Source organism: Heteronotia binoei, chromosome 1 (assembly GCF_032191835.1).
Source record: "Heteronotia binoei isolate CCM8104 ecotype False Entrance Well chromosome 1, APGP_CSIRO_Hbin_v1, whole genome shotgun sequence".
Taxonomy (NCBI): Eukaryota; Metazoa; Chordata; class Lepidosauria; order Squamata; family Gekkonidae; genus Heteronotia; species Heteronotia binoei.
This window is the reverse complement of record NC_083223.1, coordinates 52,300,894-52,323,227: the sequence shown is the minus strand read 5'-3', so window position 1 is coordinate 52,323,227 and position 22,334 is coordinate 52,300,894. Positions and strand designations below refer to the sequence as shown.

Here is a 22,334-nt window from a genome sequence, read left to right as displayed (position 1 = left end):
GTGTAGTGGTTAAGTGCGTGGACTCTTATCTAAGAGAACTGGGTTTGATTCCCCACTCCTCCACTTGCACCTGCTGGAATGGCCTTGGGTTAGCCATAACTATCTCAGAGGTTGTCTTGAAAGCTGCTAGGAGAGCCCTCTCAGCCACACGCACCTCACAGGGTGTCTGTTGTGGGGAGAGAAAACAAAGGAGATTGTAAGCTGTTCTGAGTCTCTAATTCAGAGAGAAGGGTGGGGTATAAATCTGCAATTCTTCTTCTCTCTCATTCTCTCTGCTCACTGGTGCAGTCACCACTTTTCCTCATTTCTATTCTGGCCATTTGGTCTGGATTGGGAGCTGCTGGGAAACAGGCTTTTTCCTGCTTCCACACAGTGCAGTGGTACGTCTGTGCACCTTCTGGCTTTTCCTGGGTTTTCTGCATTCTATCCAAACCTGCTTCACTACAGACTTTTTGGAAAGCTTGCAGCAGAGCTGAAATAGATGACATGTGGATGGGAAAATCCTGTTCTTTCCCGGTTGTTCACACATTTGTGTGATTTTCCTTGCCCCAGTCCCCGGTGGTTGGAAATTGCTAGAGGGCAGGGCCAGCCCTACCATGAGGCAAACTAGGCAATTGCCTAGGGCGCTGGCCTTCTGGTGCGCTGAGTTGGGAACCCCCTGTGACTTGGTGACCTTATCAGTGCCGGGGGGGGGGGGGGGCGCCAGAGGTTAGCCTTGCCTTGAGTGCCATGCAGTCTAATGCTGGCCCTGCTAAGGGGTTCTCTGTATTCCCAGCTTTCATTTTTTTTAAAAATGGGTGTAGATCCTCCTAACCCTCTCCTCCCCCTTCACTAAGCCAAGTTCAGAGACTTCCTCCAGCCTAAGGGATCTTTCTTTTAACTTAAATGGCTCATCGCAGAATGATTGGGTTCACCACAGTGTGTGGAACATAGATGAGGGGGAAGACCTCTCTCTTCGACAAAAAGGACTAGAAGCTTTAAAAAAAAATCTGGGGATTTAGAGGAGCTTGGAAGACCCTAATACTAGTTATGTTATTCTGCTCCAACAATTGCCAAATTTTAAGAAGCCCAGCCCCCCCCCTCCCCCACAATGCCCTCCAGTGGTGGTGGGGAAATGGCAACCACAGGGTTGGTGAGGCAAGGGGAATGGCATCACGTCAAAACACAAGAAAAATCTAGGAAGTGACCGGTAAGGGGACAACATTGTCTAGAAGCACCCCCAAAAAAGCCCCACTCCAGTTTGGAGGCTAAATCAAAGCTAAGATCTCTTTGTGGAAGCGACCTGAGTTAAATGCTTCACCAGAGGACACTCTGTGGCTTGTTAACACAATCAACTCCAGCAGGCCCTTAGGCACATTCACGCCCACCCTCCTACTCCCTGTCTCCTCGCATGTGGCAATCCAATGAAATATTTGTGCTGCCGAGGCAAACCACTGTTGGTCATCGTATCTGCACAATGCACCGTGGCTTGCTCCCCTCCACACAAAACAGGATTTCAAAGGAAGCCATAGGAAGGATGATGGTTCAGATGGAATGGCAGACTGTGATTTGGTGCCAAAGGGCATGTCTTATGTCAGCTGGCTCTGAGGGAAGGTTGCCTAGGGTCTTTCACGCAATGGCAGCGGCTGCGGTTAGGTCTGAATTGTGCTACAATGGAGTGCTGTTTGCATAAATCGCTTGCATGTTGTCCTGCAGAGCTGCACTTGTGTTAATACCCCTACTTTATACTGTATGAGCCATATGCCCTTTAAAATAGATGGCATAGTTTATCTATATAGTTTACCATTTTTAATTTAGAGAGAAAAATATACCTCAGTGTATTTCAGGAGTGGTGTAAAAATCTCTTGCATTATTTTTCACAAAGAAAAACAGATAATGAAGAGCGTGTTTTCAAGAACTTGACACACCTTTTATTTATTATTCTGTCAAATAGATCATTCACGTGTCAGCTTCCATTTCATGGGTAATAAACATTCATCTCTCCCCCCCCCCCCCCCCGCTGAAATTGGCGCATAGTGCAGTCTGCTGCCATCTAGTGATAAAATGTATATTGCATCCTAACTGATTTGGATAGCTCAGGCTAGCCTGATTTCATCAGATCTAAGCGTGGTTAACCCTGGCTAGTAGTTGGATGGGAGTCCTCCAAGGAACACCAGAGTCGCTACAGAGAGGTAGGCAATGGCAAACCACCTCTGAAATGTCTCTTGCCTTGAAAATCCTACAGGATTGCCACAAGGCAGCTGTGAATTCGCGACAAATTATTATTTTTTTAACTAGTTTCTTGTGAAGCCAGTAGAAAAATGTTGGGTGGGAATTTGTGAGAACTATTATAAATTGAGTTTTAAAAGGAAACCAGACATTTGTTCTTTGAGCAGAAAAATGTCAAGAAAGAGTTTCCTAGAATCGTTTTTTTTTAAAAAAAAAATAGTCCTTGTTAACTGTTACATTATGTAATAATCTCTTTGGTTTCAGTGGATTTTCAGAAGTGCTCACTTCAGTTTTTTCAAAACTCTGAGTTTTCTACCAGGTGTTTTTAATTAATGTTTCAAATGGAATTTTCAACACAGCAGATATTCAGCATTTTTGTCTTCTGGTGAAGCACAGTTCACATCTTTTGTTTCATTTCCCTCCTAAGAAGCCCTTCTTTAGTTATTTTTTTCCAGTGCTGGAATGGAGAGTGTATTTTAAAATGCTCTTGAGGAGTGGGGATCTGAACTCCCAGAGCCTTATCCAAGACTCCAAGCACTATACTGCAGTAGCCCTCTTAGAAGAACACCCCACAGAAAGTGAGTTAAAGTAGTTGTCATTAACTTCACAACCAGGGTGTGCCGCAGTGCTCACCTGAGAACATCATAATCCTAATAGCAATGAAGGATATCAGGACAAGAATAGCATTTTTGTTGGGACAGACCATTGCAGAAAGAGACCTTCATGGCACAACAAGTGTACTTGTGAGTGACTCCCCAACCCTTTCTTCCTTTGGGATGGTCTTTATAACACTCTATAAAGAGTCATGTACATTGATGTCTCTGTATAATTCATGATATGGGGAACCATCCAGAGTCTGTGCTGTATATGCATGCTGACATTTACTGTAAAAATTTGTCTAAGACAAGTAATTATTGTAAGAATGGGTATGGGGGAAGAGATCTGAAGGAGGGCAGCTTATTTGGAAATGATTATCCATTTGTTTGCCAGAACAAGCAAGGCCTTACCCCTCCAGATTACAGTGGCATTCTCTCTCTCCATTTTAGTACCTTGAAGATTCAAGGAAGCACAGCCATTCAAATGTTCAGGACTGTGGTATAGCCCTCTTGTGGGTTTCTGTACTATTTCTGAATGCACATGGGAGGGAGGATGCCTGTATCACCCTGCATATGAAAAGCTAATGTATTGGGAATAAGATTAGAAGCAGATGTTGACATGGATGAGCTTTCAAATAAGCATTCTAAGTAGGTATGCAGACCCATGAGAAAAAGTGTACCACTTCAGGGGGGAAAAACTTCTTTGTTCTTATATTTAGAACCTGCCTTTCTTCTGCAACAGAACTCAAGATGGCATACATAAGGTTCCCAGAAGGCCTCTTATTGGTCACTGACCAAACACAAACCAGCTTTTATCTTCAGCGAGCTGGTTCTGCTGTGTGTCCTCCAATTACTGCTTGGGTCCAATGGTTGAATTAACACAATTTAAAATACACGCACACGTGCACACACATGTAATTGGTGGGGGGGGGGATAGTTGCTTTCCTATACAACTGATAACTACTACTTTTTCCTATAAACGTATTAACAAAATCCTCTATTTTGTTATATTTTCCTTTCAAGGCTTCTGAAAACCTAAGGAAGAGCTAAATATCTGCTAGAATTTTTTAGCCTGCTTTCAAATGTTGAGTCTTTCCTACGTAAACAGAAGAGTTTTGTCCAATGTATTCTCCATATCTTTGGCTGTTAGCGCAGTCTGAAGACAGAAGGGGAGGGGGGGATGGGAGAGTTGCTAGACCTTGAACAGTGAAAACAGGCAGGGAAAGCAGCAAACCCCAGCAAGGCAGGGGAGCGATTCCTTCAGGAGTCTCTTCTGAGTCAGAGGCTCTCTTGTAACAGAAAGAGGAGATGCGGCAGAAATCTTGCTTAAGTTATGCTGCAGTGATACCACCTGAAAGAAGCAGAAAGAGGCTGCCAGCTCCAAAGAATCTTTTGCTGGGAAGGCTTCCACTGATGGCCAAATCAGTACCCCCAGCCTTAATAGAACCTGAGACATCACCCTCGGGTTCTGGTCTTGTAGCATGTCCTTAAAACCACTGGGACTGAAAACAGGATCGCTTTAAATCCTGTACTTGATCCTGCCAGTGGTGCTTAGAATGGTATGTGCAGGTTCTAATTTTCATTAACAGATTGGACGAAAATGTACTGTTTGATACAAACATGTGTAAGGTGCATATAGAGGCAACAGCTGTAACAGACACTGTCTTGCCATTAACAGCTCTGTTGCTTTTGTCCTCAACATTGTGTTGGCTAGGTGAGAAAGAATTAAGCTAAGCTGGAGAATGAGTTAGAATGAGAGCCAGTCTGGTGTAGTGGTTAAGTGTGCGGACTCTTATCTGGGAGAACCAGGTTTGATTCCCCCCTCCTCCACTTGCAGCTGCTGGAATGGCCTTCAGTTAGCCATGGCTTTTGCAGAGTTGTCCTTGAAAGGGCAGCTTCTGTGAGAGCCTGCTTAGCCCCACCTACATCACAGGGTGTCTGTTTGTGGGGGGGAGGTAAAGGAGATTGTGACCCCTCTGAGATTCAGAGTTTAGGGCAGGATATAAATCCAATATCATCATCTTCTTAAGTTCTTGGTCCAGATGCCTCTCAGAGGGCGAAAGAAATACCCAGAGGCCTTTTTTCCCTCCTGCTGCAGAAAGGCTAAGCAGTTGACTTCCCGCTCCACATTAACAAACTTCCCCACTAACGCCTCCCCCCCCCACCTTAAAAGGCGATCTAGGGTGGAATACTTGAGGGGTCTGCTCAAAAACAGAGCAAGCATGGAACTCGTCACCAAGGAAAGGGAGGTGGCCTGAAGTGGGGAGGGAAGGGGACATGCTCTGTTGGTGGGATTCAGAGGGTCAGATGGGGAAATTCTGCATTTCTAGATGCCTTTGAGACCCCACCCTATTCCCATTATGCAGCAGATTTGAAATTCCTGGAGCTTCAGAAGCAGCTTTTGGTGCGGAGCCAGCTGACATAGCTGCAGTTCACAGGAAGGGGGGGGGGGTGGAATCCCCTGCACCTGGTCCCAGGCTCATGGGTTCTGTATAGAACTGGGATAGCCATTCTGCTAAGTGCACAGAACTTTTGTAAGTTTTCTTTATCAGGTTTGGATTTGTTAAGCCTTTCATATTTTGTCTTATTTGTTGCATGTTTACTGTTGTTACTGCTTACCTCCACACACCCTGAGCCTTAGGAGTGGATCAGATTAGGAATCCAAGGGAACAGCTCTTTAAAATATAACACCACACATAAATCATATCTATCTATCTATCTATCTATCTATCTATCTATCTATCTATCTATCTATCTATCTATCTATCTATCTATCTATCTCTCTCTCTCTCTCTCTCTCTCTCTCTCTCTCTCTCTCTCTCTCTCTCTCTCAGTAGTGCAATTACATGAAATTGCCCCTGTTCTGTTCTTTCTACACTCATGTAGTTTTTAATTTTTACTCTCTTTTTCTTCCATTTAAAAACTACAGTTAAATCAGGGCCAAAACACATCTGTCAGGAGGCTGTACTCAAGAGACAAATCTGCATCCTTAATCTGATTTTTAATGTTGTACCATTTAAACCGTCAATCAACAATCAAAACAAGGGAAGGGAAAACGACTTCTTTGTTAAATCGCTGTCCAGTTGCACTGAGCTCATTTAAAATTCTCTTCATCTAGTTATAGTGGCTTCTGCCTTATCAAAACGTGCAAGAGCAGGAGCCATTTTTTAAGAACAAGCAATTTTTGGAGTAGAGTAATAATGCCATCCTCGCCCTGTGGCGCAGAGTGTTAAAGCTGCAGTACTGCAGTCCGAGCTCTCTTCTCACAACCTGAGTTAGATCCTGGCGAAAGCTGGTTCAGATAGTCGGCTCAAGAATGACTCAGCCTTCCATCCTTCCAAGGTTGGTAAAATGAGTACCCAGCTTGCTGGGGGGAAGTGGAGATGACTGGGGAAGGCAATGGCAAACCACTCCATTAAAAAGTCTGCCATGAAAACGTCATGATGAGATGTCACCTCCCAGAGTCTGAAACGACTGGTGCTTGCACAGGGGACTACCTTTTACCTTTTATGATGAAATGCATCTTTCTAAGTCCATGGCATCAATAGGCTTTGAAGGGTGCAACTCTGTTTAGAATTGCACTGTAAACCGAGCTGACCATGCTTGGAACCTCAGAAGGCTTCAGTTGTTGGGTAGAAAGGTTTTGATGTCATCGCAGGATGCTCAGTGCATGTACTCCCCAGGGCTTTTTTTTTCTGGAAAAAGAGGTGCCGCAACTCAAGAGAGAAACGAGGGAGAAACCCACGGGTGCCCCTCATGAATTTTTAAACATTCTTTGAGGATTTTGTTGCATAAGTTCTGGAACTCTGTTCCACCACATTCCCCCAGAAAGAAAGCCCTGGCAGCACTTGCCTTTTCTCTTTGTGCATGAACCTGGGTTGCTGTTAAACTGTGGCTTATGGGGCAGCTTTATTTGGTTCCCCTGTGTTTGGTTCAGCTTTGAGCCTTGCCTTTGGAGCATCCTCATGTCTGTGTAATGGGAACAGAGGGAGTTCTCTCCCATCTGGCTCTGCAGCTTCCCACCAACACCCTTGAAAGGGCAGCTTCTGGGAGGGCTCTCTCAGCCCCATCCGCCTCACAGAGTGTCTGTTGTGGGGGAAGGAGATAATGGAGACTGTAAGCTGCTCTGAGACTCCCGATTCAGAGAGAAGGGTGGGGTATAAATCTGTGGTCGTCGTCTTCTATATCCCCCCTCCTTTCTTTCTTTTTTTGCTAAAACCAGAACAGCATTTAGTGCTGGGGTGGGGAAACTTTTCCATCATTTTTCAAAGATGATATTATTTCTCCATTCAGGGGAGATTTCCACTTATGTTTGTTTATCCTGCCTGTGTGAACCCTCCCCATTTTTGAAACTGTGTGCATAGAGCCAAGAGAAAACGCTGACTTTGCATATCCGTATGTGTGCTCTTGTACCCCTTAGGACTATGCGCTTGCTGTGGAGACCTATCACACAGTCATCAAATATTACCCTGAGCAAGAGCCTCAGCTGTTGAGTGGAATTGGAAGGATTTTCCTCCAGGTATGTACTGGACTCTGAATAAAGCCAGATGCCAATCCTTCTTGACAATGGCAGAACAAATATCTTGTGTGCTTAAAAACTGCCTCGGCTGTGTATTACATAGATGCTTCTTGCTATTCGGAGGTATGGTAGGAAGCCAACAGTTTTAACAAGTTATCTAACAGAGAAGCAGTCAGTGTGCACAAAAGAGATTATATTTAAGCAGAGAGGACCAACTGAATAAACAGTATCCGTGCCTTTCAGCTAGGTAGATTCATGTGGGTAGCCATGTTGGTTTGAAACACTGGAACAAAAATTTGAGTCCAGTGACACCTTTAAGACCAACAAAGGTTTATTCCACGTTTGAGCTTTCGTGTGCACGCCATTTCTTCAGGTGCATTGAAATGGAAGTTGCCGGTTCATACATAAAGACAGAGGGTGAGCAGTAAATTATCATTCAATAATAAAGTTGGCTGACAGAAGTAAGGACCAAATTGGAATAACAAGCTTTGTTTATGTGGTCACCATTTGTTTGGGTTTAATTCTGGGGGGAAACACAGTGAAGGAAATAAATATATCAAAATTGAAGGTTGACAGGCAGATGCCTTCCAACTATTATTTAAATCATGGAGATTGATGGGTGGATGCCATCCAACTGTTATTTAAAACATGAAAGGAGATAAACCTTCCATTCTTTGTGCATCAGGTTCCTTCTTTGGTTGGTTTACTTGAGCATTCATATTAGGAGCAGTAGACAGCCATCAGAGGTAGCAACACATGCTAAAAGTTGCCTCCACGCAGAGGTTTTGCTTTGGTCTGGCATTCAGACTGCAGCCAAGGTGCTTGTAAGCATCCACATGACTTCATCTCCTAATTGTCTGATATCTAGGTTTTCCTTTGCTTTGCTCTGATTTTTTCCCAATCCTGGTTTGATGCAACCTTTGGGGAAAGATGGCCATCAAAGCGTGTTTGCATAGGAGGAAAGTGTTCATTTTTGCAGATCCTGCCCAGCTATTACCAGGTGTTTTCTATCAGCAGTTGCTATAAAGCAGCAATACACTGCCTCTCTGCCTGCACAGCAGCAATGAGAGTTATAAACAGACAGTCACTGCTATGTCAAAATAGCCAAAGACTGATGGAAAAGCCTGTAGTCCCTTAAAGAGCAAAATCTGTGCCTCATTGCGGGTTTACTTCACTCTTTCCTCTAGAGAACCTCAAAAAGCAGCTTTTCACTTGAAATTTTGAACTTTGATATAAATGACCCCAAATATAAATTAAATGCACACCCACACCCAGTTATCTGGGCACAAAAATACCCCTATTTCCTTCTAAAATATATGGGAATGCCTGAGTTTTCAGTTCTCTAGGTCCAGCTCTTTACAGTGGCCCTCAAGTCGTGATGAATGCCAGCATGTGTTTCTCTTTCTTCTCCTTCCCGGCCGTGTAAGAAGTGGCAAGCTTTTCACAGTGGGCAGAATTTATATGTGGTTAAGGGCATAAACCAACTGGATTTGCTGCCGCCATTTCCCTGGGAGAGCCTTTTTAAAAAGATTAATGCCACATCGATCCTCAGCACAAGTCAAGTGCCGCTGGCTTTTTGGCGATGTACTTCTCTTGATGCCCAGCTTCGGAGATCCTGTCAACCCAGTACAGGCAGACTGTCCCCTTGACTTCCTGGGGAAATTCCTGAAGGGCCACTGGCAGCCAGGAGCAAGCTGACTGATGTGGGCCCTGCAGTATTCAACAGAGCCTCAGGATCCACTTAGCGCAGACCCAGGCTGTGGCGGCCACAGCAGTGTGCAAGCCTTTACCCATTGCTGCCATGGCCCAGGTCATAGCTGAGCAAATCCTATGGCTCTGCCAGCACCACAGTGGCCCCTTGGTTCTGCTTGCTCTTGGGCTGCCTGGACATCCCAGCCTCCTTTGGAACCACCGAGCCCCCCCTGTTCCATTTACCAAGGTTTGCTTGCTGCTCAGAAGGTCAGTCGGGTCATTAGCCTGTATTGCAGAGGTCTGTATTGCAGAGAGTTTTGCATTCATAAGTGACAGAGGACCACCCATTTTCCCAGTGACTGGAAAACCTTCCAAGGAGCCATCTTGTCATTTTCAGAATCTTTTGAAGCGCTTCTCCCGTTTTTGATGGCTTCAAATTTTCTTCCTCCTTTTATTGGTAAATTTAACATTCCTTTTAAAAATAGTAAATTAGAATATTGATGCTGTTATAATTTTTACTTTCATTAAGAGGCAGGTATCTTTGCATTCCTACGTATATTTGGCTAGAGCTTAGTCCCGTTGAACTTGCTTTCAAAACATACACTAAATGATGGACTTTCAATCCACTTTCAGTGCATTTTGCAACTAGATTTTGCAATGTGAATTGAAATGGACTTGCTGAAATGGATTGAAACTGCATTATTCAGCATGTATGAAAGCATCCCCAGGGTGCTTTCATGCATGCTAGATAATGCAGTTTCCATATCCACCTCAGTGACCATTTGCCAGTGGATTTTGGATTGGGTTGAAGGTCTAAGTTTCATTTTTAAAGGAAGTATAACGACTCAGCTAACATTTCCTTAAAAGTGTCATTATCCACACTAGTTTGTTTTAAAGATTGCAGTTGACAAAATGTGAAATATTTTACGTAACATAACAGTAAATTGATATTTTAATTGTAAAAAAAGAAAAGAAAACATTTTAGGAAAGGCAAGTTTAAAACACACACAACAAATTGAACCCGTTTGTATTAAAGGAAAGGCTTGTAATCTGTGAGTAGATGTCATCAGTGTCTCTTTAAGTGGCTGCAGAGGAGCACACAGAAGAGCAGAGTTCACTTTCAGGCTGTGCTTGTTGGCTGTGAGGTCGGTTGCTTCAAAAGCAGCGTTCCCAACCTTGGGGAGAATCTGAGGAGAGTGGATTGTGTCTCAGAGGAGCAATCTGTCTGTCCAATTCGAAGAGCAATGTTAACAGGCTCTGAAGGGAGTCCTGTCTTCCTCAGCGTTAGCTGTTACATTGGGCCTTGAGGGAAAGAGGGATTATTGGATATTCTTGAATTAGTGGTTTTACTGTCAGAACAGGGCCTTTTCCTTTGAGTGCAGCAGAAAGGAAGACAAAGCACACAAAACCTATTGGCCCTGCTTACATAACCTTGAACAAGTAGCAATGAAAAACACTGCTCCTTCCCAAAACTGTTTGGGGCTGCTGCACCCAGAACAGCATCTGTCCTCCCTTGCCTGTCAACATTCTTCTTCCTTTTTACACTTCTGAAGTCCAGAAGAAGAGATGGCAAGTCATATCTTATCATGTTGAAGGCAGGGGAGATGAGAATGTGAGAGAGCAGCCTTTTTTAAAAGTGAACTTTTAAATGCAGCAGTGAAGCCCCACTGGAGATTATGAAGGGCTGAATCCCATTTAAATTCCGCGCATGGAAGCATGGCTTCCCTCCCCACTGCAGCCTGAAATGCCTTGAAAATGCTGCTCAAAGAGGATGGGAGACCCTCCCCCCAGAGCAGTATGAGGGAGGAGTTCAAGAGCTGCCGCTGCAGTGGGCAACATTAGCAAAAATTACCTCTGCGCTTCTACATGTGGATCTTTCCACAGGATCCACTCCAGTGTGCCAGAAAAGGGCATTGATTACTCAAGAAACTGTTTTGGCTGTTGCTCAGCCATCATTATTCATCTTCCTGACTTCATGGGACCACACTTGCACAAGACTGCCCTAGAGATCTTTTCTAAAGCTCTGTAGAAAAGGTTTGGTGTGCTCTCTCCCACCCCTCACTGGTGACTTCTTTCCAGAGAGTTGGTATGTAATGGGCAGTGCGAGCACTCCTTCCCTCAGTCCTTTCACCACCATGGAGAAGAGGCATTTCGCTCTCTTCTGCAACTCACCTCAGGTTCCTCCCCCTCCTCTTTCTACTATTGTTTTACTCTTTGATCACTATCACTTCATTCTGGTCCTTAAAAGTGGGGGGGGGGGTGGACTTTTTCTCATGTTATGGCTCTATTCAAGAAGTGTGCTGAATGCAGCCTAAAAATGATCATCAGGTGATGGTTCTGGTATGATCATTGTCTACAGTGCCTGGGTGAAGTTCTCAATGTCTCTGCTTGGCTGATTTGCAAGTACCCCAAAAGCTCATCTGGATCAGGTTTCAACACTGAAAGCTGCCCTTTGGGGAAAGGCTTTGGCAGCTCTGGGCAAAGATCAGACCCCTTCTAAGGAGTTGGAACCACAGCATAGGGCCTGGACCCCCCCCCCCCTTCAGGGCCAGTATCATCAGGATCTATATCAGAACTAGGCCCACTATCAGCACCAAAGAAAGCATTATGTTCCTCAGTACCACCACCTCAGAAGAAAAAGTCCCAAGTCCAAGAAGAAGACTTCTCACTCTTCCTCTACATGGGCAGGAGATCTGTCCCTCACCTGTTGACACTGAACCCTGACTCAGAGACCATTTCTTTCTCCTTTTTCCAATGAAGAGATCATTGAGTCCCCCTCTGCAGCTGAATTTCCCCTAGCTAAGTGGCAACACAGATTCTCAAGTGGCTCCTCGGGTCCACACTATTGTGGACCAACCACTCCACAATGGTTCTAGTGTGCTTCGCCATCCATGTGCTGGCCTAGGCAGTGGGAACAGCAGTTACCACCCTGTGCAACTGAGCTCCTGGCCCCTTTATGCCCAGCCATTGGCATTGTTTGCTGTGGAGCCAAGCTCTTTGGAATCAGACAAAGAGAAATCCTCATTCTTAGGTGGTTCTGACACTCCCTCAGAACCATCACCTGATGAAAGCATTGCAAACCGTCCCTTTTCTGTGACAGAGGATCTCCACCTATATGCCAAACAGTTGACTGAGTCCCTGCACCTTGACATGATGTGCTTAGAACCTGCTACTTTCGATCCTTCACCATGATGTCCAAACCCTGCGCCTGTTTGTCTAGCTGCTATGATTCCATTTGAGTGGTCTGACAGTGTGTCATGTTGTCTTTCAGATGCCCCTCAACAAGGAAGTCTTGTGCTGCCAAATAATCTAGGTTTTCTCTCTAGGCAGCTACCCGTGGATTTACCCCTGAGTTCTGCCTGTTGAACTGCATTTTTGAATACTTATTACACCTGAAAGATAGTGGTGTAGCAGTGTCTCAGTGAAAGTTCATTTGTCAGCCATTTCAGCCTTCCAGAACCCCATCATAGGTTCCTCTGTTTTTTTTGGCCCATGACACTCCCACCCATTCCCCAGTGGAATCTTTCACTGGTGGTCTTTGCCATAATGTTCAAGCCTTTTGAGCCCCTTGTCCCATGTGACCTGCCTTTCCTCTCCTATAAGGTAGCCTACTCCTGGCAATTACCTCTGCTCACAAAGTGGGAGGACTCACACTCTCCTTTGCCCTTCACTAGATTTCACTGAGGTAAGGCTGCACTCTGGCTAAGTCTGGGTTTCCTCCTGAAGGTATTGTCCACCTTCTGATCTGTTTTGCTGGCCCCTATGAAGGCCAGGCAGCTTCCTCTCAAACCATCTCATGTTGGATGGTGAAGGCCATACAGTTAGCTCACTCCGTCTCAAAGGTCAACTGACCGTTCCACCTTAGAGCACACTTGGCCAGGTCTCAGTCATCTTTTGCAGCATTCCTTAGCAATATCTCCTTGGACAGCATCTGCAAAGCAGCCACATGGTAATCTCCAATGATGTTCATCAAACACCAGGGCCGGCACACCATTAGCGACCTTTGGCCGTTGCCTGGGCTGCGGCCCTGCGAGGGTGCCGAATTGGGCACCCTCGCCCCATCTGATTCATGGTGGCGGTAGCCACTACCATGCTGGAGCAAAAGCTGGGAGGGTGAGAGCTGCCCCCTCCCTCCCAGGCAGTTTAAATTGCACAGGAGGGTGGCCAGGAGCAGCCACTGCCCTTGCTCCATCAGTGAAAGGACCACCGATCAGCTGATCAGCAGGGCCTTCATATTGCTCCTGGTCACTCCCTCTTCCTCACTCGCTCAAAGTCACTCCCCCCTTTCCTGCCATAGCCACAGCCTCTGCTGCCTCCTTCTGAGGGGCTGGGAGGGTGGGGGCCCAGGAGGGTTCACTAGAGGAGCAGGAGGAGTCTGGAGCTGGTGCCAGGAACTGGCATCACTAGGCAGGCAGGCCACTCTACTGATCAATGTGCTGCCACCTTTTTCTTTCTTCCTTCCTGAAAGGGGCCCAAGCTCACTCACTCCTTCCTTTCCCAAGGCCGGAAGAAATGGGCTGAGCAAGGAGGCTGGGACCAGCCAGCCCTCCTCCCTGCCTCTCCTCCCTTGCACCATGCCAGGTGCCCCTCTGCAGGCGGTGTGCCTGGCCAGCCCCACTCTCACAGCAATGCCGGCTTGGCCCTGAAGCCAGCAGGAAAGGTATGTGGGAGGAAATGGAAAGGAAGCCAGCGTGGAAGGAAGAAAGTGCTGGGGGGGAGGAGGCAGCCCAGGACTTCCTGCTCGCTGGCGCTGCCTCTTGGGGGGAGAGGAAGAGCTCAGAAGGGCTCTGGTAGGTGTATACCCTCACCACTCAGGCATGCAAAAGTAGGGTGTTGCCACGTTTACTCCCAAGGAGGTGAGCACGTGCCGCCAGTCTCGAAGTTCCTGCAGAGACACTGACAGCACCAGGCTTCTTCGCTGATGTGTGCCCCATTCAGGGCAGGGAGGCTTGCTCATGAGTAAGCCTAAAGCGGAGTGAGGGGGGAGAAGGGGCACAGGTTTGTGAGTAGGGCATATGGGCCAAAAGGGACTCCCCTCCAGCTGCCTAGGGCACCAGAAAGACTGCCACTGGCCCTTTCAAGCACTGTGACTCCAGTTGAGATGCAGCTGTGGGGAAAGCAATCTGTCAGTCCTTGTTTTGCTGAGGATCCCACACCCACCTCCCATGTCAGACTGCACAGAAGCCACAACGATTAGATTTAGATTTATTAGATTTATATCCCCTCCTCTCTGTCGAAGCAGGCTCAGGGCTCAAAGATGAAAACAGGGTTGCACTTACCTGTAACTGTTGTTCATCTAGTGGTCTTTGTTCCATCTCGTGGTTTCTGTGTGTCCCTTCCTCCTTTCCCCACTGTGGGATCCTTGTACTCACGAGGTCCTTCCACGACAGCAGCAAAAGGACTGAGGAGAGGGGGAAAGCACTCCAAAATGTATAGAGAGCTTTAGAAAATATCTCCATGGCAGACCTGCACAAGTGCAGTCCCATGTATGTCTGCACAGAAGACCACTCAATGAACAAGTTAGAGAGGTAAGTGCAATCCTGTTTTCACTGAAATGTGTATGGTGTTAATAATTATAGATTCAGGTGGGTAGCCATGTTGATCTGAAGCAACAGAACAAAGTTTGAGACCAACAAAGTTTAATTCTGAGTATAAAAGTGGAGAAACAATCTATCAAAAAGGACCAAAAGAATCTTCAGAAGCTATTATGGAGACACGGGCCATTCCGTGCAATCTCTAAATCTAATACTTTGAGAGCCACTGTTTGCAGCTGGCATGCACCCATACTAAAATCTCATTCTACCCTATGGTCTTGAGAAACCGCTGTCTTTGAGCCCAGGCATAGACAGTACTTGTGACCCATCACCCTGAACCCAGCCCCACAGCCTGCTTCTGGGTTTTGCTGCTGCCCAGGACAGGCTAGGCAGCTGCCTTCCACTTTGTGAATCACAAGAGATTAAGGTGTGAGCCTCTTACCTCTCGAGGAGCAACCCAAAATCTTTCGGCCTTGTGTTGCAGCAAGATAAAATGAGAGCCAGTAAAGTACCTCTTGCTTGAAAAGCTCTCTGGCAATTCTGATGAGTGACCTCATTTCCTTTCTTCACTGGCACACAGAGTAAGTAGTACTCAAAATTGGTCTCATTTTTTTTCTCCCTTTCTGGCTGTTTGTAGAGGCAACTCGCTTTCAGTCACACAAAAAAAACCCTCAAAAACCCTTCTCTCTCCTTCAGGGAAGCCAGTCATTTGGGGTGATGGCCTTTTAAAAACTGCTATAGAAAATACAGGAGGTGAATTAGGTTGCAGACAACTTTTTATACTAATTGGCTGGAAACGTAAATAGCTCTCAGTTCTGGGTACGTCCCTGTTCGTTTGTTTGCCCCCCCCCCCCTTGGAACAGCTGCAGTTCAGGGCAAAGAGAGGCAGCTTGGATAAAAAGATTAAAAGTCCTTTGCTGGGCTGTGGTCCAAGTCCAGGTCCATTTTCCTGCCCCATAGCTGCAAGATACAGAAATTTTAAAAGATCAGCTGACAGATTCCCCCTTTTGCCTGTAGTTGCAGCCTTAAAATGGTCATTTTCTACAACCCAAGAAATCCAGTTGCGCATTCAGAGCGATTTTCCAAACTGAGGAAACAAAAGCATCCTTTGGTACAGCTGGAGCAGGGCAGGGGGCAGAATTCTATCAAGATCCCCTTGGGCTCAAAATCATTTTAGCCGATGGCTGTCCATCTCTTCTGCAAACAGCCATGGGAACTAGAATATTTTCTAAAATGAATGGCCTCATGAATCTGTTGCTCTTGCTCCAGTATTAGCTGTGCATATTTTAAGTGGGAGTTCGTTAATATTCCCTGCACGTCATCTTTCTCTCCCCACCTCCTTTTTTCCCCCAGTATTGGGAGATGTTTTTGTATGGAAACCTTCCTTTTGATGAGTCTCTTGTGTGTTTTCACTAATTGTAGTAACTTCTCTGTTTTTTACCATTTTGTGCTATCCAGATTGGAGACATAAAAACTGCTGAAAAATATTTTCAAGATGTCGAGAAAGTGACTTCAAAATTGGATGGACTGAAGAGCCAAATTATGGTTTTAATGAACAGGTGGGAAATCTAAAAGCTAAATTAGTCTTAAATGTGATTTTGCAAAGAATGCACTGTGAACATTAAAGGGCCTTAGAGAATATCCCCTTCTCTTCATTTCTGTTTTATGTTGCTACAACTGTCAGAAGAAAGATGGATTGGCATCTATTGGCCCATGAGATCTGTAAGACATGATGTAGCCATGTTTATCCTGCATTGAAGTTGTCTTTCCTTTGTTATAAGACCTGGTGTTTTAAAAGTTTCTTGTCCACCAAGGACTCAGGGTTTTTAATTGCTTCCCAATACAGATATCACAGTATACATTTCAAGTGCAAAGAAGCCTTATTTGTAGTTACAACAGATAGCCAACTTCGTTTGGTAGCTGTAGAAATTTTCAAGAACGCCCAGTGTTCTAAGTGATAGAATTGTAGGACAAGGATGCTGTCTGCTACTACACCTGCATATGATTAGAACAGTGCAGTAAAGGTCTCCAACCAGATATTGCTCCAGCCATTTAAAGGTCTTCTTTTCCATCAGCCAAACAAAACTTTCCTGGCTCTCCCTTCCCACTGCAGCCTACAGATCTCCACAAAATGCTGCTCCTGGATTGGGGACTCTGAAGAACAACATGAGGGGGCTCTGCAGCAGGAAGGGGAGAATTGATGAAAATTGCCAGTTTAGTTTGCATCCAGCCCAGTGAGATTCAGTACTGCTGCCTTTTGATGTGTACGAGGTAGCAAACCTCAGTTTGCTTGTGTGTTAATGTATTGTTTCTGCTAGAGTATAGCTTCGTTTTGTGTAGTTTACCCTGGAAGTTAAATCCCCCTTTGCTAAATCATAGGCTTGGATCCACCAATTCAGTTCTGCAGATGGAAAGATTTTCATCCACAGAATATGCATTTCTCCCCTGCCCCTCCCATTACAATTCCAAATGACCCCTGAAATGCAGTTCCTTTGGGGCCTTGGAGCCCCCAGAGCAGCGCTGAGGGGTCTTTGGGGCTGCAGTGGAAGGGGCAGGTAGAAAAGTTTCAATTTGTGAGTAGAACTCCTTTCATCCATAGAAACCCTCCAGTGAATCCAAGACATAGTTTACAGCTCGCTTGAGAGACTTTCATGAAGAACAGAAATCAAGAATATTTTCCTTATTGAGGCTACTAGTTCCTTTTTGTAATATGCTTACTGTTTTGAGTTTTCTTGAGTAGGAGCGATCTTATAAAAGATTGTTCTGTCCCTCCCCCCTCCCCTTGCATTCCAGAGCATTTCTCCATCTTGGTCAAAATAACTTTGCAGAAGCTCACAAATTCTTCACAGAGATTTTGAAGATTGACCCATCAAATGCTGTGGTAAGATTTTTTTTTCTAACGGAATTCATGGTTCATTTGGCTTCTGAGGCGTTATCCCTTTAGATCCCAGGCCTCAAAATGTAACTGGTGCAGTACAGTCAGTCAAGACTTTCTAATTGCTTTGAGGGAGAAGTATCCAAAAGTCATTGAAGAAGAATAACTATTTCAAAATCATACTCAGAAGGATGCAGAGGTTCATTTAGATATTTATACCTGCTTTTCATGGCAATGAGGACCCAAAGCAGCTTACATCATTCTCACTTTCTTCGTTTTATCCTCACAACGCTGAGAGGTAGGTTAGGCTGAGGCAGAGAGAAGAACTGGCCCAAGATCACCTAGCAGACTTCCATGACAGAGTGGAGGTTTGACCAGGGTTACCCCGATCCTAGTCTGAATGCACACAGGGTGGTACAGAAAAATTAAGGGGGGAAACCCCTGTTTTTTTCTAAGAATGTTTTTTCTGTGTTTCCAATTAAAAAAATTGAAAAACTTTGGGAAGCACTGAAAATAACCCATATAAAATGTGTGGGTTTTTTTCCTTTGAGAAGAATCTAATACCTTATAAGAAAAAGATTTACTCACTCCAGATATATAGCTTGAAAGTGTGAGGACTTAATTTTGAGGAGCAGTGCAAAGAAAATTGCCATTAATTCATGTGGAATTTATGAAATTCTTAAGTCAGGGCCTTTCCATGTGGCAACACCTCCCTATGGAAGTCTGGGTGTTGCTGAAGCTATTGATGCAGTGCAACAGCAATGGGACTTCCTGGTGGAAATTTTCCTGTTATTTTCCATGTTAGCCCCACACACACACACACACACATACTGCACGATGAGAGGGGGAGAGCTTTTCCAAGATTATTTTTTTAAAAACAGCAATAGGCATACAGATATACCATTATACTGATATATCAGCTGCCTATTAAAAACATTCAAAATACTTCCTTGCAGCATGTGAGGGCAGGAAAGCTGTTGTGAGGATCAGGACAGGGAACATGGCTGCTGGGTCAACAGGACCAGGAGAACCCAGACTTCCCTGCACACACAGCAGCTGTGCCCTGCTTTGCCGTGATCTTTCCCAAAACAGAGTAAAACAGATTTTGGGGGAAACAGACTGAGAAGTCAAGCCAAACAGGCATGGAGCACAGAAGCGTCATGATGCTGTGGGAGGAGTGGGGGAAGCAGAGGAAAAGCCCTCCTCCCAACAGTTCTGAACCTGAGACAGATTACCCATCAGAAAAAATCTGAGATGTTGGAAAGTTTTGGGAAGCACTGAAACTTCGTGGAGGGGAAGAAACCATGAGTGCAATGATTTTACGGACATGGTTTCGTTTGCTCATAATGCACTATCTGATGGGAAAAAATGGGAAATTTGAGGGCGCACTGAAGAATATGCCTATTAAATACATTTTTTTTCCTTTGTAAATAAACTCAATGCTTTTTAAGACATTTTCCTCAATCAACATGTATAATAACATAAAGAAGTCTGAGGACTTGTTTTAAACATTCCACTGGATAAATAAGAAAATTTGGGGAAAACAGAAAATACTCTGAAACAATTTTTTTTCCCTCATGAACTGGACGAAATATGTTAAAACAGCATAAGTATAACAGTTTGTTACTTTTTCTTGGATATATTCACAATTTTGCTGGTAGAGAGATAAGACAGTTATGCTTTTAAATTCCATATGTTAATACAATTCTATATTATACCTAAGTTATAAAGTATGGATTTTATGTTATTAAACCAGAAAAACTGGTGTGAGTTCCATAGGAAAGTTAGTACTGCATGTGCTTGAATGTCCCTCCGCATTTCTGTTTTCACATTCACATACACACACAAAATTGCATGACTTCTGAATTCCGGAAGAATTTGCATCTCTTAAGACTGGTAATCTAACCATTACATCACACTAAGTAACACCTCTCACTGCTTTAAGTTGGTCCCGGGTTTTCATGCAGTGAGTGGCAGATGTCCAGTCTTTCTGTGCTTGGGTCATGGTGCCCCACCCCCTCCCCCTGCATTTTTGACTGTCTCTGCCTGCTGTTGCCTTCTTGCCAGTTAGCCGCTAACAGCTGATTCCCCAGCACCTTCTGAAGAAAGGAGACCACCCAAGCCTGTCTCCTGTGCTAAGTCTTTGATAGAGTAGCATGTTAGAATGTGTAAGGATTTATCTTGAACTGTACCTGTTGGCTTCATAAATATTCTAATGTACAATTTTCTCTAGGCTAACAACAACGCGGCTGTTTGTTTGCTTTATCTGGGGAAACTGAAGGATTCCCTCCGGCAATTGGAAGGAATGGTTCAGCAGGACCCTAAACATTACCTCCATGAGAGCGTTCTTTTCAATTTGACAACCATGTACGAACTGGAGTCCTCCCGCAGCATGCAGAAGAAACAGGCTCTGCTTGAGGCGGTGGCTGTCAAAGAGGGAGACAGCTTCAACACTCAGTGTCTCAAGTTAGGATGAGCCCCTCTCCTTTTCTCTGTTTGGGAAAAACTAACTTTTCAGAAGTTGTATATACTCCTGCTAATCTGTAAATGTTCCTCTAGCTAAGTGCAATAAAGAGCTTTTTAATTATAAACATATGGTAGAATGGCTACATTGTAAGAGCTTATACTCTGGTCTGTTTTCAACAAATCCTGGCGATTACCCCTAGGGGTTTTATGTTGATCGACAGCCAACTTCATCCCTGCAGTTATTGCCAATTTATAGTACATGCAGTCACAATTACTCAGATAAGGCTCTTCCCCCCACCCCCCTTCATATAGCTGCATACTTGAGCTAACTTGTCTTGATGGCTTTTGTTCTTAAGACACTCAAGGCTTATTGGTAAAACGGCACCAGCTGAACTCATTGCATGTTTATAATCGGAGTGCTGGTCGGGTGAAGGGAGGAACGCTGTAATAAAATAGCAAATTATGAAGACAAGCTTGTTCCACTCTTCCTGTGAATTGTGTCACCAACCAGCTATATCCCATGAAATTGCTGCAGGTGATTCAGTGACAATTCTTAGATGAATCCGACCTGCATAAACATAAAGTTGCTGCCAGTGACTTCCTCAAGGCAACTGTGGGGCAGGAATATGCATAAATAATTAGCATTTGAATTTTGGGGCTTTTGATGCCCCCAAGCTGGTTTCTTCCATCCATCTTCTGATTCTGTGAAACAAATGCAATGGAATAGATCCAGAATGCATGTATCAGCATATAAGGGGCGAGGTACAGGTTCGAATCTCTGGATCTGTTCTGCTAGCCATAGAACTTCCATCCAGTACAAAGAGCTTTTCACTGATGTAGGAGGCTCTTAAGTACTGCTTCTAGCAGATCCAACCCATTCGTCTCAGAAATTCAAAATCTGCGTACCCCAAGGAAAGAAAGCCCCTGACCTGGATCTCTCAGACTAGCCAGATTTGGAAAGCCTAAGCAGTGTCGGCCTTGTCTGGTACTTGGATAGGAGACCACCAAAGAATACCAGGGTCACTACACAAAAGCAAGCAATGGCAAACCATCTCTGTGTGTCTCTTGCCTTGAAAACCCTACAGGGTCACCATAAATCAGCTGCAACGATGGCAAAAAAGGTAAAGAAGATGGTATTGGATTTATATCCCACCCTCCACTCCAAATCTCAGAGCAGCTCACAATCTCCTTTATCTTCCTCCCCTACAACAAACACCCTGTGAGGTGGGTGGGACTGAAGGACTCTCACAGCAGCTGCCCTTTCAAGGACAACCTCTGTCAGAGCTATGGCTGACCCAAGGTCATTCCAGCAGGTGCAAGTGGAGGAGTGGGAAAGCAAACCCAGTTCTCCCAGATAAGAGTCCACACACTTAACCACTACACCAAACAATTCAGTCTTTTTTTGCTATAACCACCATAGTATGCTGCATTTAATTTACTAGACCACATTCCTGTTCACAGGGCAAATTTGTGGAAAGAGTCTTTTGAAGAAATATTTTGTCATTTGTGGATCAGTGTTCCCCCCCCCCCCCACACCGCAAAAAGCCTAGGTCATTGCCTAGTCCTAATTCTCTCTTATGCACACATAATGCCCTCCCCACCCACCCCAAAAAAGAAGGACCCACCTGAAAGTTTGTTCCATAAACGTTTACAGGAAAGTGTAAGACCTTCCTCTCTATGGATAACATATTTTGTCATAGTACATTTATAGGAAGCATTTCTTTCTGTTTAATTTTCAATTGGTATAATGGTGTAACTGTCTTAAGGAGCCTGTATTTGGGGGTGTTTCCCTTTCTGCTTTTTCACATGCCAGTAGCTCACACACCTTTATGATACCAGCATTTAAATTTCTAAGTACCAGGTTTTTAAAAAAAAACAACAGCAATACTCCTTTCCTCTATTAGTGGGCCTCAGAGTGAGGCAGTCCACCTTAGAGAGATGGGGGAGGAGCAGGCTTCTACATGCCCCTTCCAGTCAGTTGAAGTTCCATCACTGAGGCAGATGGCCTTTCATTTGCAAGCCACATTAAGATACATTCCACACCATTCTTTCCCTCACCATTCTTTCCCTGCTTTAAGAGGAAATTGGATGAAAATATGGAGCAGAGTATTAAGGTGTGTCAAAATGTTATTCAAAAAAACCCTAAAATCTGTTGATAAAACCTTCTACAAGCCTGCATTACAATGTTATAAAACTAAGCATCTTTAAGTGTTAAAAGCTTTTACTGTAACATTCAAAAAAACCCTATACAGCTCTCATTAGTTTCATATAAAATGCAAAAGCTACAGCCTTGCAGTTGTGCAATATTGATTTTTAAAACCTTACACTGTTAAAAGTGACTCTAGCTCTCTCTCTCACACACACACAGAGTGAGATCTGTTTGGCAAACAAGGCATTTCTAAAAACCAACCATTAAAATAACGTAGAGCTGATTAATTAATATT

General features: G+C 44.6%; 1 protein-coding gene across 1 annotated transcript in view; it reads left to right on the top strand.

Annotated features, from left to right (window-relative positions):
* The window catches only part of TRAPPC12 (trafficking protein particle complex subunit 12), a 74,664-nt gene extending 54,649 nt beyond the window's left edge, over nt 1–20,015 (top strand). Inside the window, exons 10-13 of the mRNA XM_060234401.1 lie at nt 7,225–7,323; nt 16,008–16,108; nt 17,343–17,430; nt 19,658–20,015. Of these exons, the coding sequence (XP_060090384.1) occupies nt 7,225–7,323; nt 16,008–16,108; nt 17,343–17,430; nt 19,658–19,900 (531 nt within the window). The 3' untranslated portion in view covers nt 19,901–20,015. The remainder of the gene's footprint in view (nt 1–7,224; nt 7,324–16,007; nt 16,109–17,342; nt 17,431–19,657) is intronic.
* Nucleotides 20,016–22,334: the final 2,319 nt, after the last annotated feature.